Raw genomic sequence first — 13,515 nt, forward strand, 5'->3', positions numbered from 1 at the left:
TAAAAAAAAATCGCCTTTAATGTTCAGAGTTTTGTGTAGAGAGGAATACAGTACCATTCACAGTGTAAGATATCTAATTCTATCGTAGATAACTACTTTTATTTGTGTGTTGACGACAGCAGCGGTGAGTGGGACTTGATCAGAAACGCAGTGCTTCTAGGGCACTTTCACATTTTAGAGAAAAGTAACACAGCATACAGAGTCTTCATTTTTCATAATCGTGTCCACAAAGCCGTGATTATCTCTAAATGACCCGGCTTATAATCCTGCTCACTATAGTTTTTGAGTTTTGTGACGATTGATAAACGTGATTTCACGCTTTCATAGACTACTGCAGAGGCTCTGTAATTTTCTTGTTTTGATGGAAAAATGGATTTTGACGTCCACATTTGGGTCCTTTTGAGACTATGGTTGCTTCAGCGCTTCCAAACCTGCTTATTCATGTTTAACGCAGCAGCTCATGCAAAGTGTTGAAAAATAACTTTTCCTTGAAAGAAGTTGATTGCCCTGCAGTGCTTTAGAGACATGAGCTGCCTGCTCTTTTCCGCCTACCGGAAGACCAGTGTACACAACAGCTACGCACGTTGCATGTGTTCTCGGGTGACGCACAGTCGCACGGAAGGCACATTCTCTCGTAATGCTTCTTTTTTTGCAGACGTTTTCTACAAACATGCCCTTAGTACGTCAGTGACCTTGATGAATTAAGCCACACGACAGGTACTAAGAGTAATTCCTGGAGGCTACGTCACTAAAATGTTACGTCCAGGGGATGAAGGCGCACTTCTCCAATACAGAAATTGTACACACGTATCTATGGTGTTTTCATGCGTACATAAGAGGGGCCATCGATTACAAGAAATATGTAAGCGAGACGTCGCATTTAGTGAGAGACTCTCCTGTAAAATATTTCAACGAAGTGGTTTTATTGCATCAAGAAGCGTTGCTCTGCATTTGATATTTAAAATATGTTCCCCATTGAGCTTAGAATCCGCCGTCAGCATGAGGTGCTAGCGGTCAATCTCCAACTTTTTTAGACACGATGGAGTCAGAGGCGTCAATTACCCACGCTGTTATTATAAAGGACGAAGGATAACTACACTGAGGCATTTACGATACGGTTATTTCTTGCCTATCAGTAGCATATTCACTCTTCTGGGCTCTCTGCGCGAGTGAGGATGGCGCATTATTGTTATATTTTCGAGATATAATTTATTTGCTTCTACTTTCAGTACAAACATCAAACTCAAGAAAATTTAGCGATCAAATTCGCAGTAATGTGTTTTCATCACTGCTCCTGGAACACTAGTTAAGTACTTCTGAGGGAATGGAGATTCCGGATACGTTTAAAACAGCAAATGGCTGCACATGGTGAATGAATATATCGGCACTAGCTAGCTCGCCATAAAATAGAGTAATATAAAACGGATTGCATGTGAGTATTACAGTTTATAAATTCACATCCTACGTTACACGTATTGTGCAATTTTGGCAGAACTTGGTTCGCTCATACATGAACCAGTTTCAGCGAGCTAGATTCAACTAGCCAATCTAGGAGGTTTCTTAATTTCGCATTGTCGCGTATTAGGTGCACAAATTATATTTGTGTGCTTATTTCCCGTGCATATTGCGTCCATTCCATTGCAATGTCTTGGCGCTGCTTTTGCAGGGCAGCAAACTATATACCTCCGCCCCCTATGTGGCTGACCTCCGCACCTTTCCTCTATTTGCTTTCTGTCTCTCGTAAAAAAGAAAAAAGAAAAAAAAAGCAGCCCGAAAGAAAGCAGGAATGGCTTCATGGAGGTACTGTTGCAGGCACGAGTAACAATGTTGTGTTACGTAGCTCGGAAACTATTTGTTACACACAGAAACGTATATTTATTGCACTCCTGTGCACGTGCACCATGCGTTTATTGAAAACGGAGTCTTAAGAGCAAGCTTTAGATCTGGCCCAACTCCGATGCCGCCTATTCAAATACATGTAAAACCCAGAAACGTCTTTTTTTTTTCTCAAATAACCACTGGGCTGATTTTGATGAAATTTGCTGCAATTGAGAGAGAAAGCTAAATTCTGGCGATCTTGGAAGCGGAATTTCGATTTAGGGCTTTGGTTCTTTAAAATCGATTTTGAAAACGTGGCTACATTGAAACAAACGGAAGCACTAAGTTTACAAATGCGTATCTCCGCATTAAGAACAGACATCGCAGTTATGTAAAATGCATGCGTTAAACTATTCAAAGCGGACAAGTTTGATATATCAATTTACATCTTACGTGAATGTGTTACATTGTTTACAAGGGTTTTACAGCAGTCTCACTCGCATATTAGTGGTCTGTTTGATAGATGTACATTAAATAAATTTTGTGTGCTTTATATGTACTATTATACGCAATTGACATAATTGTTATATCATCTTTTGACGACTGCTGAGTTACAGAGTTGTAAACTTGATATTCTCGTTTTCTGAAAACTTGCGATTTCCAGCAATTTTTATAAAGAAAATTGACCGCCTAAATCAAACGTTCGCTACCAACAGGCACTTAATTTTAACTTTTTCTGTTAAATGCAAGAAACGTCATCAAATTTGGTGCAGTGGTTGCCGAGAAAAGCGATTTCTCGTTCCCCATGTATTTATATAGGAGCCCCCGAGCTAAAGCCTCCTCTTAACAAGCGTAACATTTGATCTTGTCGACTACAAAACACTATCAAGTAGCGAGACTGTAGGATAGGGAATAGCGCTTGAAGGCGACTTGCTGCTGGTTATTCCATTTAACTTCTGGGTGAACACACAAAAAACAACATGCAACTGCATGCGATGCACGTTAGAACTGAAGAATTCCAATACGTCGATGCTACCAATTCTAAATAATAAACATAAGCACTATATCAGCCTCCTGCGGTTGATTCAGCATAAGAAGAACCGAAAGTATGTATTCGATCTAAGGCAACGTCTCATTAAATTGTGCGATATTTGACTGGCTTCTCATGGTGACGGCAATACGTGTCCGTCACGAATATGAGCACTGGGATATCCCTTCAAGTATTTTCGAACGAGTTAGTGTCTGTTTTAGATCTTGCAGGTTTTGTTCCAGTTTATCTTCCTACTCAGACTGCAGGCGGAAAAGTTTCACTTATGCCCGCATGTGATACTTGTACGCGTTATGGGCTCCCATTCCTTTCGTCCTCCTTCTTGCCTTAGCTCAGAGTAACCACGCCAACGTCACCGGTTCACGCTGATATATTGTGCATCTTATCATGGTTAAGTGCCATTTTCAAATTGAATATAACGCATGATCCATGCAATGCTTTTATGAGGCGGGGCATCAACAAGTCAACATTTAAATACAGGTGGCGTCATAGCTATGAAGTAGGTACACCGGTGTTGTCCTTTTCATTTTCCGTTGTACAGAAGCGGCAGTTGGCTGAGAACATTGGAACTCTTGGCCAGTGCCACGGAATAACTTTTCACAAGCTATACTCCCTAACAAGGCAGAACGTAGGTGCTTGTGGAGCTAGTGTGGGCACAACGAGGGCTACATCACTGGAACTACCTACGGCGGAGCTATCTTTAACCTCGCGTTAATTCTTTGTAGATTGGCTTATTGTGGTTAAAATATTTTAAAAAATGAAAATACTGCAGAGACTTGCACAACCTTGTACGGAGAGAAAATATGAATCTAGGAAGGAAATTAAAATGCGGAAAGAACGGCCCAAATTCGGCGCGACACATCTTACTTGAAGTTTACTCCACCGCATTGCACGAGGCTGCGACGGGGCAGCACACGGCACCCTGGAGACGCTGTCATCCGCCGTGCTACATTCTAGGGTGCCCGCTGCGTAATATACGGAGCACTGGTCTGGGGCTTTAATGCAGGTTACGCACTGCTGATTTTTAAGTGATAGCCATCCACCCTGTGCGAAGCGCGCATCGCCATGTTCGTCCACATCGCCCCTGTTTTCAGTTCCCTTCGTTCGCGTTAAGCCGCCGTCACATCTACCGAAACGACAAAGTCTCGTGCTTCACCCGTATTTCGCGGATCATATGCATGTCCTGGCCAAGTCTTTGCAGTAATGACTTTGTTTCAGAAATTGTTTGATTGTCTTTACCGTGAAAGGCTCCTTGGAATCATTTAGTCCAGAATACGAAAGAAGCCAGCGGAATTGAAATATCTCTCTCCCTATATCTGCGTTACATAAATGCAGAACATACTAACATTGTCGACCTGTGGATATGGACGGACCACCGCATAGAGTGATCACAAGGCCTAAAGTACTAGTCACTAAGGCATCACAGCGTTACGGAATTATTGTGGTGGTTCAGTCTTGGAGTGGAGCCTGTGATGTGTAACCTTAAAGAACTAGCATACGTCTCAAGCATCCTAAAACGTTTTAGCCAAACAGCTGCTGTCTTACGATTGCGTTACCGTCATGCCAGGCTCCAGCTGCGCGAGTGCTAGACGTACCGCTTCAGTCATGACGTGTGAAACCAGCGCTCGTGTAGCTGGCGCCTAGCTGAGAAGATGACGTTAACCATAGCTGGAAACGATGTGCGAAAGCGCACGCGGACTCGGCTGGCCCCAGGTGCAGACTTTTTGCCGCGTAACGAATTACGGTAATGGGCAAGGTTCAGGCCCACCAGATGTGTTACGGACGAATGAGTGGTTCTTCCTGATATCGTGTGGGTGTTGGTCAAGGGAAGGCTAAAAAGTAATCGTATTTGGCGGCGACGACGAAAATGGCCATAGCAGTCTAATGAAAGAACTGAAATGCAGATATGAGAGGCTAATAGCCTTGTACGCTTTCCTTCAGGGTTCCGTTTTCTCCTATGTGGGCGGCAGCAGCTTTACACGTTTCCACGTGAAGAGTTCTTGATAATGCCCTCTGAAACGCGAATTAAGCGTTTAGTGACTTAATATTTCATAAGCTTGACGCAAATTTGTAGTAATGTGGCAGTTCATTCGTGCACAATGCAGCCTCTCTCTTTTAGGTATCGGCAGCAACCTATGGTTGGCACTGCCCTTTCATGGCGCATATGTTCATAACTGTTGCTTCATTCAGTAAGAGCCAGTAAGTGAGACAGAAACAACGCAGCTTGAAAAACAATAAGCAAGCAACGCATGTTGAAACACATCTTGTATTCAAACAGCACCCTTTAAGAAACTATAGCTTATGCTGGAGTCACGATCGCTTACAACCGAAAGTGGCCGTTCGACCTGCGCACACCTTTCTACAGGGCGATTATTTGCTACGTATGACACTTTACCGAAGGTTATCGTCTTCAGCTGGCCACTTTATTTGGTCTAAAATTGGAAATGATTCCTCCTGTGCAGCCTCGATTGAGGTGTCCCATTGCCACGAGCACTTCTGCGTCTTTCGGACAAACAAGGTCAGTCACTCAATAACAAGGCCGAGGCAGACGTCGTTTTTGCCTTCTCCTCCTTGAAGCGGCTCTGTGCTTTACTGGTGCTTCGATCCCAGGCGAGGCTGCTCGGTGTCCTTCGCAAGGTCAGAGGCTAATCATCTTGGAGGCTCGTCTTTCGATCGCCGAGATCGATCCAATTACAAAATAGCCAGCTGTGACCAGCTTCGTCACGCGGAACGCGAAATTGCATGCGTTCGATAATGCGTCGCCGAGGATTGGGGGTAACTGAAAGGGAAAGAACCTTCCGCACCATCAAACAATGTGGCACCAGATGACGGCTCTGTTCGCGTTTCGCCGTGACAACCGCGCATATTGAGTATTTCGACAGAAGCCTGCAGTTTAACTAAAAGCTTTGCTAGGGCATTGCTTTCTTTTTCCCTTTTTTTTCTTTTTCTAGTGCAAGTGTCAAAATCGGGGCAGCAAAGCACAGTTTCTGGATTGCTAGAGAGACTTTCTAATGTTGCCTTCATGCTATCGGGAATTCGAAGGGCTCCGCGAATTCGTTAGAGTCATTTCGCGTGTCTTCTTCCTACCCCTTCCCCCTTTTCTCTTTCCCGTTCCAATGGCAAGCGAATAAGCGATCAGATAAAGTGAACGGCCTATCCTACCCGTCTCGTCTGCACCAAATATTGCGTTAGCTTTGCAGACATTGTGGTTCAGCCCTGCAGCGATGAAAAGTAAGCATCGACCCTTTAACCCCTTGTATTCCTTTATGTCAAGGACACCGGAGGTCGCTCCACGTGACAGAGTGCAGAATATTATGCAATACTTCTAGTGCACAGAGTGCTACGCACGGTAGCAGCAATATTAGGACCCAAGAAAGGGCCCAGTGTCCAAAGTGTTCTTATAATTGAATATCTCGGCGTCTTGCATTGGCGTGGTTTGCCTAAAAGCCGCAACTATACTGATGTTCCTTCTCGTGGTCGCGTATCTTCACAGCAGCTTGAGAGAGCTATCTCTGAAGCACACCTTCGAAACTTTCCCTCATCCATCTTACAATAATTTTGCATTTACGTATTTGAGTATGAATAAACTCAACATGTGCACAGTAAGTCATATGGTGGGAACAAAGGCTACCTATCGATGACGTGGTCACTGGGTCAAGGTCCTTCATTGCTCTTCACAAATATTTCAGTTATAATATTCTCTTCCTGTACCGAGGCTCGTTCTCGTTTTGCGATTGTGAACGCTGGTCACATCCACGCGCCACTACCCGAAGTTGTTCATGTGCATAGGTAAGTAATCTGCATTGAGTGATTGTCTTCGAAGGCACAGAAGCTTCACGAGTCTTTGTCGCCTGATTTTGCGAATTACTATAGCGTAAGAACAGCTTCATGAATATGGACACAGGATATGTATTCGCGCAGCACTTCATATGCGCTAAATCAGTTCGTAATAGCACGTGCTGATCAATGCCGTAGCAAAATGTAGCTCCAGACATATAACGGTGTGTGTTCCAAGGTCTAGTCGTTGCTATTAACGTTGTTTAACGTTCTAAAACATGTAAAATACGAGTAACTTGCAGTCATGAGTGTCACTGATGTTGCAGTGTCTCCCCTGGTCTTTGGAATTGCGTTTCACCAGCAAATTGGCATGTTGAATACGTGAACTGGCTTGTCATGGCAACTAAAATGACAGTGGTTGACGTCACAGTAATGGGTTACTGTGACGTTAGTGGGACGGGTTACTGTGACACTAAAATAACCTTTAAAAATATCTAAAATTCACAAATAACTTTATAACTACCGCACTTACATAGCTGACTTTAAGCTAAAGCTTGTAGCTCCTCGCGCGTTATGTAGATGAGACTATATTTTAAAAAGTGCAATGCTACTATGTGTAGCGACCTGAATTCTGGAGCATTTCACCCACTGTAACAAAAAATGAGTGGACAATGGGTGCATCTTTCACGCCATGACACCATTCTGTCATATTCGTGCCAGTGGCGAGCAAGCATGGTAATCTGTCGGCGACTATCTTGGCCAGCCCCTTCTAGACGACAGAAGGCCGGTGGGCTTGGAGCCCTGACGTCACGCGGGAAATCTAAGCCCACGCATTTTATTGCGGGACGCGGACCCCAACAAGCACTGATCTGAGCTGGTATTCACACAACTGCTCCTACGCAGTAGTGGTTCCCTATTAGCCGGCATTCCAGCTCCCGGCTCGCACGATAGCGACAGGCATGGTATGAGGAGGGTCGCCGCAGCTTAGCCAGTCGCGGAGGGACTCGCATAAGAACAGTGTTCATTGAAGTGTCAGAGAGTGAGAGAGCGAAAAAACAACAACAATGGAAAGCATGGAGACTAACCAGAAAAAAGTCTGGTTTGCTACCCTGTACAGGATAAAGGGAAAAGAAAAAGATGTGATAAGATGGGAAGGGAGAAAGACGAGTGTAGCAACGGGAATCCGCGCGCAAAATTGAAACGGCACACGTCACCATCACAGGCCATCTCGCAGGCCCGTAGATCGTACAAAGCGAAGGCTTTTGGTAGAATAATCGGTCTTCCAATATGACGTTACACTGACCATACCGGTCTTCCACAGACGCGCAACTCGCGTACCCTGGCTACGAAACTACCGCACCATGCGTCGTGTCAGCCATAATTCACTGAGCCACAGCATCTAGCCGCCTCGCGCTTCCGGACATACAGAAAGGGTTATCGAGTGTTCCGTAGCGGTTACAAATAATTTTTTTTTAAAGCAAGGAAACTGTAAATGGCCAAATTGGAATAAAAATAGCTCATAACTATAAATAGACTCCTAATTCATTATTTCATACATATTTACAATGTCCGCCAAGATGGCACGAGCGACGCACTTGAATCTTCTCTTACAGGAATATAATTCAGATAATTGACCTGACACTACTTTATTCATCCATGAACACCACGTGGATGTTGCAAACACGCGTTATATTTTATATGTTAACACTTATGCCATGTGTTAAAAACTTCGCACACTGCTCGTTACAGTGCACTGTGCGGAGCCTTTGCCGACAACGCTCGCGCTTACATACCTTTTCGCTCACAGCTGTATTTTCCATTGCTCTCGGCTGCTTGGAAAGATAATGGCTGGGCTGGTTGGCTATACATTTTAATGCAGCGGATTGAGTTTCTAAGGACGATGCAACAAGATATCTATGCACCAACCTTTCAACTTGTTGCTTTGTATAACTGAAGGCATTTGGCGCATGCTGCGAAGACACTGAAGCTATCCGCTGATTGCACAGATAGCACTCCAATATTTTGTTTTTCCTTTCTTACTTAATGTATTAAATGTACCACTGTAACGTTGTTTGAATAAACGAAAATGCTGAAAGCTTACTTCGCATCAGTAGTACGAAATAAGTTACGTTTTCTCCTAATTGTGACATATTCTCTCATACCCTTTGTATCACGCACTACCCGTTAGTTGAAGACGATATGTGCGCTACAGTGGTCGAGAGATACTTCAAAAGGTCTGGCCAACATCGTAAACGCGAGCCAGTTAGCAAACGCACCTTGGACTCGACAAAACTTGAAATCACAGCAATTATTGTGCACGCCATTAAGGCACGCTGTTAGTAGGGGAACAAAAGGAGGTAAAAAACAAAGGAGGTATACTAACATTCCAAGAGGTCTTCGAGTTCTGGTTCTTCGTGCGCATGTCCATTTCCGATGCCGTTTGTGTAAGGAGCGGGGGGCTCTGTGGCAGCTGCGTGCATCGGGCCGTGCAAGTTGTTAGCGACACTGCAGTTCACTCCATCCATCAGTACGACACACACGTGCTGTTAGCATTCACATCTTTGCCTGTCAACTCCCCCCCCCCCCTATCATCCTCCTCCTCCTCCCATATCCCGCCTGGCCGGCATGGCGTTATTATTCCATGTCACATGCACACACAACAATACACAACCGTAACAACGTGCTAGATGGCTTAACTGAGCTAGTGTAAAATCATAGGGTCATAAAATGAAACAGCATGAAGCTGGGGGGACGTGATAATAATATATGAGCTTTCGTTCGTGAAATTGACTCTCCGCTATGTGCTGCTGCTAGTTTATCACACTCAGGACGATACGTTATTCCAGCAGCGCCAAATGCATGCAAACAAGCAGGCTGTGCACGAGGTCACGGGATCGAATTCCGGCCACGGCGGCCGCATTTCGATGGGGGCGAAATGCAAAAACACCCGTGTACTTAGATTTAGGTGCACGTTAAAGAACCCCAGGTGGTCAAAATTTCCGGAGTCCTGCACTATACGGCGTGCCTCATAATCAGAAAGTGGTTTTGGCACGTAAAACCCCATAATTACAAAAAAAAACATAAGACGGTCGACGCCTACCCACAGTCCTGTTTTCCACAAGTTTGCTGTAAGTTACAGTCAGCTTAGGCCCTCTGCACGTCCCGGCATACGCAGAGCTAGAAGCGATTTTCATGTGACGCCCAATCGTTCTTCAGTTCTATGCGCGTGTTGGTATAGTTAATGTCAGCGCTTCAAAGACTACATGTATAACGAGGTCCTTATGGTTTCTCGTTTGCGCGGGATTAATTCAGTAAAGTTATTAGCAGGACGTGTTCAGATAAGTTCGACCGGGCATGTCCGATGACCATGTTTAATTCAGATTTTTAAAAAAATATATATTTTGTTGCTTAGTTCTGGCAGAAAAAAAAAATTGTCTTCCCGACAAAAATATACAAGTACCCGATAAGTGACAAGCTCTTCTTGCGTATTCTGCCGAATATAAATTTTTGTTAGCTGCCCCGAGAAAACTGTTTTCTCTACCACGCTAAAAATATTTGGAGGTAAACTGCCGTTAAACAGCAATGATTTTGACTATTTATCACGAAATACCACTCCCATGATGTGGATAAAAAATAATTGCGAAAATGGAACCTTTCACAATATTGGCCAATGTCCGCACTTATTTTTTTTTTTTCTGCGCATCTGTGCAGAGCAGAGCTTTTAAACTTTGTCACTCTGTTGCCATGACTGTTGCTAAAGTTTTAGGTAAATATCTTTGCCATAGTGGGTAAGAAAAGTTCACGAGAAGCGCTCAAGTTTAGGCCATGCTAGTAAATTAGCGGTATTTAAAAAGAAAAAAGGAACCTGCGAACACGAACACGCACGCACCTCGTTTGTCGCAGCGGCGGTAACTTTTATTCGGTCACATTTCACGCTTTTTAATTCCAACACATAACCGATGCAACTTTTTTCCCCATTACATTAAGTCAATAGAATTATTTTAGAATTTTTCTTAAATATTGAGGATGGACTCCTTAAAAAAAAAGTTCTTTAAGTACTGCTAATCTACTAACATGCCTAAACTTGAGCGTCTCTCGTGAAATTTTAGTGCCGACTAGGTCAGAGATATTTATCTCAAATTTTAACGAACGGTCACGGCAAGTCTTATGAAATTTGAGAACCGTCCTTTTTAGAAATGCGGAGAAAAAAAAATCTCGACTTCGGCCATTATTGTGCGACGTTCCATTTTCGCGGCTGCTTCTTTACATCATAGCGGTTATACTTCGTAGCAAATAGTTGACGCGCAGAGTATCTCTATTTTTGGAACCGTAGCCACAACAGTTTTTCTTTGGTAGCTGAGCGAAATTAGGGTTCAGCAAAGCTCGCTCTGACCGGATGCTCCTGTATTTATTCTGTGAAGACAAGGTTCTTTTTTTTCGTAATACTAATATTGATTTCGCGTTCCTTGGCTCTCAGGCAACACAATATAGTTTTTTGATCAAAATAAAAAATGGTCACCGCATATACCCGGCCGATGTTATCTTACTAACCTAACCTAGCATACTTTGTCTGAGGTTATATATATATACATAACCTCCGAGAGAGCAAGCTCAAATATTTAAATATTTAGAGGCTTATGGTGCAAACGTTCTGTAACTTTTAATATGCCAAAAAGCGATAGTAATCGTAGGTATATATTATATTCCTGTGCAAATAAAGCACTGCGTCGCCAGAGCTATGTTATTTTTATTTAATCACGCACCATCAAAACCTACTTCGTGTCCGGGAGCATAGGTGTCAAAATAAATATAACAGGACACGTAAATTTCTTAATATCAATGAGTGGAGCGGAATGACAACACGAAGTCGTACGGAAAGAAACACTTATGTACGAATATTTTAGACACGCTGCTGCCTCGAGAAATTACCGTGGTGATTACGATGAAGCGCACGTACGACATCGAGTGCATACACGATTTAATATTGAGAGGCAGCCTTATATCTTCAGGACACGTAATGAAAAATTCTACTTGAGGGTCATTCGAAGCGCTAAATGAAAAAAAAATCATGTGTTTCGTATGAAGTTGTTTACATAGTACAGGTGTAATTAATGGCCAGTAATGTGTGCATCGAAGCAAAAAAAAAGAGGGGGGGGGGGATAAAGTAGGCACTGTTTCTTCATTGCTGAAGGTCGCAGGTTTGCTTCACCACAAAACTATACTTACCACTTGATTGATTGAACGATTGATTGATCGATTGATTGATTTATTGATCGATTGATTGATTGATTTATTGATCGATCGATCGATCGATCGATCGATCGATTGATTGATTGATTGATTGATTGATTGGTTGATTGATTGATTGATTGATTGATTGATTGATTGATTGATTGATTGATTGATTGATTGATTGATTGCGTACTGACCGCGCACTTGGTGAAGCAGTGAGGAAAGGTCTCATCATTTATTTAATCCGGCAAAGTGCGTGCACTTTGCGGTATATTTTCTCTCTCTCTCCTTAACTAGGCAATAATCTGATCGCAACTGACATTTGCTCTACGTCTGCGCCGGTAGACCTTGCTACACTCGACTATTGCGATCACAGGAGCACGCCAACGTGTCTCCAGCTCTTCGCGGCTCTCACCTGGTATCGGACGGTGAGCGTCGGCCACAGGTGCTGTCACGGGATGCAGCGGTGTCATGCCACCGAACGGCGGAGTCGTCTTCGCTGACTGTCAGGTGAGCAAACGGTAACAGCGGCGTCAGTTCCAAGGAGCGAATTCTTGCTGTGTCCTTTTGTTTTGTTATTGCTGTATTTTTTTGCAACTTTTCTGAATGCCAAATATTGGACTCCCTCCTTTGGAGTAAGCCCACATTTTTTTTGCAGATGATTAACTTACGCAAACTACATGAAGACTTAAGTAGACAGGCGTGCATTACCAACTCTCCCTCAAGTGCAGCCGTTCTAAATATCATTAGAACGGCTGCAGGAAAAGAAGGGTGCAGAAGAAGAAAAAGGGGAGTTTAGCTGAAAGACTTCGCTGTGAGAAGGCACATAAGTGGAGCTAAGACAAAGATGAACACGTTTGAAAACAGGGGCGCTGTAACGTAAATCTATTCCAAACTTTTCTATTCCAATTCTGCAATCAGCCTTCCCCGATTGGTCCAAAAAACCCCACTTCGCTTGTCTGTCACGCGACGTCACGAAAACCGCGATAGCTCCCCATCTGATATGGCGTGTACACAATGATTATGATAGGACCAAACAAAAAAAAAATGGTTATTTCTCATTCGACGCCTTTTCGCCATTAGCCCTCGACTATTGGTCAAAAGATTTTGGGCTGCATCCATTTCACCTGCCTGTCACGCGACGTCACAAAACCGCGAAAACTCATCGCGTCAAAGTGACGTGTGCGCGTTAAAGATGCACAAATAAAAGTGATTTTTTTTTTTCTGAATAGGCGCAGGCTGCCCCGTTCTGAAAGGAATAAAAGATGACTGCCGCCAATCACTCAGCCACTGGCTACTCGCACCTGCCGGAGAGCCTGGGTTTATTTGCTTATAATAAAACTTTCTGCATGACTGTGTAACGTTTTCGAGCATTTTCTACACGTTTACGTCCTCGCTCTGCCAACTCTTCACCGCTGAGGATCCGTTTTAGCGGCATTCCTAACTTTCAGTTGCACGCCGCCGCGATTTTACAGCAAGCTCAGTAAGGGAAAGCGGACAAGTCGCACACCCCGGCACCATCCTATTCATCCGGTTATATATCTTCAGTGCGCTGGCTCGGCCCTATAGAAACCCTCTCCACTTGAGCGTGCCCCTCTCCTCCTGGCAGCCAATTACAAACTAAAAGCCGCTTAATGTAG

At 43.7% G+C, this 13,515-nt stretch overlaps 1 protein-coding gene across 4 annotated transcripts in view; it reads right to left on the bottom strand.

The window, feature by feature from the left end:
* The window catches only part of Zasp52 (Z band alternatively spliced PDZ-motif protein 52), a 106,826-nt gene that overhangs the window by 11,245 nt on the left and 82,066 nt on the right, over nt 1-13,515 (bottom strand). For 3 of the 4 annotated variants that reach the window (XM_065434405.2, XM_065434407.2, XM_065434406.1), the window contains exon 11: nt 12,291-12,378. In XM_065434405.2, the coding sequence (XP_065290477.1) occupies nt 12,291-12,378 (88 nt within the window). Of the gene's footprint in view, nt 1-9,026; nt 9,114-12,290; nt 12,379-13,515 lie in introns of all 4 variants that reach the window. The other variant, XM_065434408.2, reaches the window with a different exon arrangement.

Source organism: Dermacentor albipictus, chromosome 1, assembly GCF_038994185.2.
Source record: "Dermacentor albipictus isolate Rhodes 1998 colony chromosome 1, USDA_Dalb.pri_finalv2, whole genome shotgun sequence".
Taxonomy (NCBI): domain Eukaryota; kingdom Metazoa; phylum Arthropoda; class Arachnida; order Ixodida; family Ixodidae; genus Dermacentor; species Dermacentor albipictus.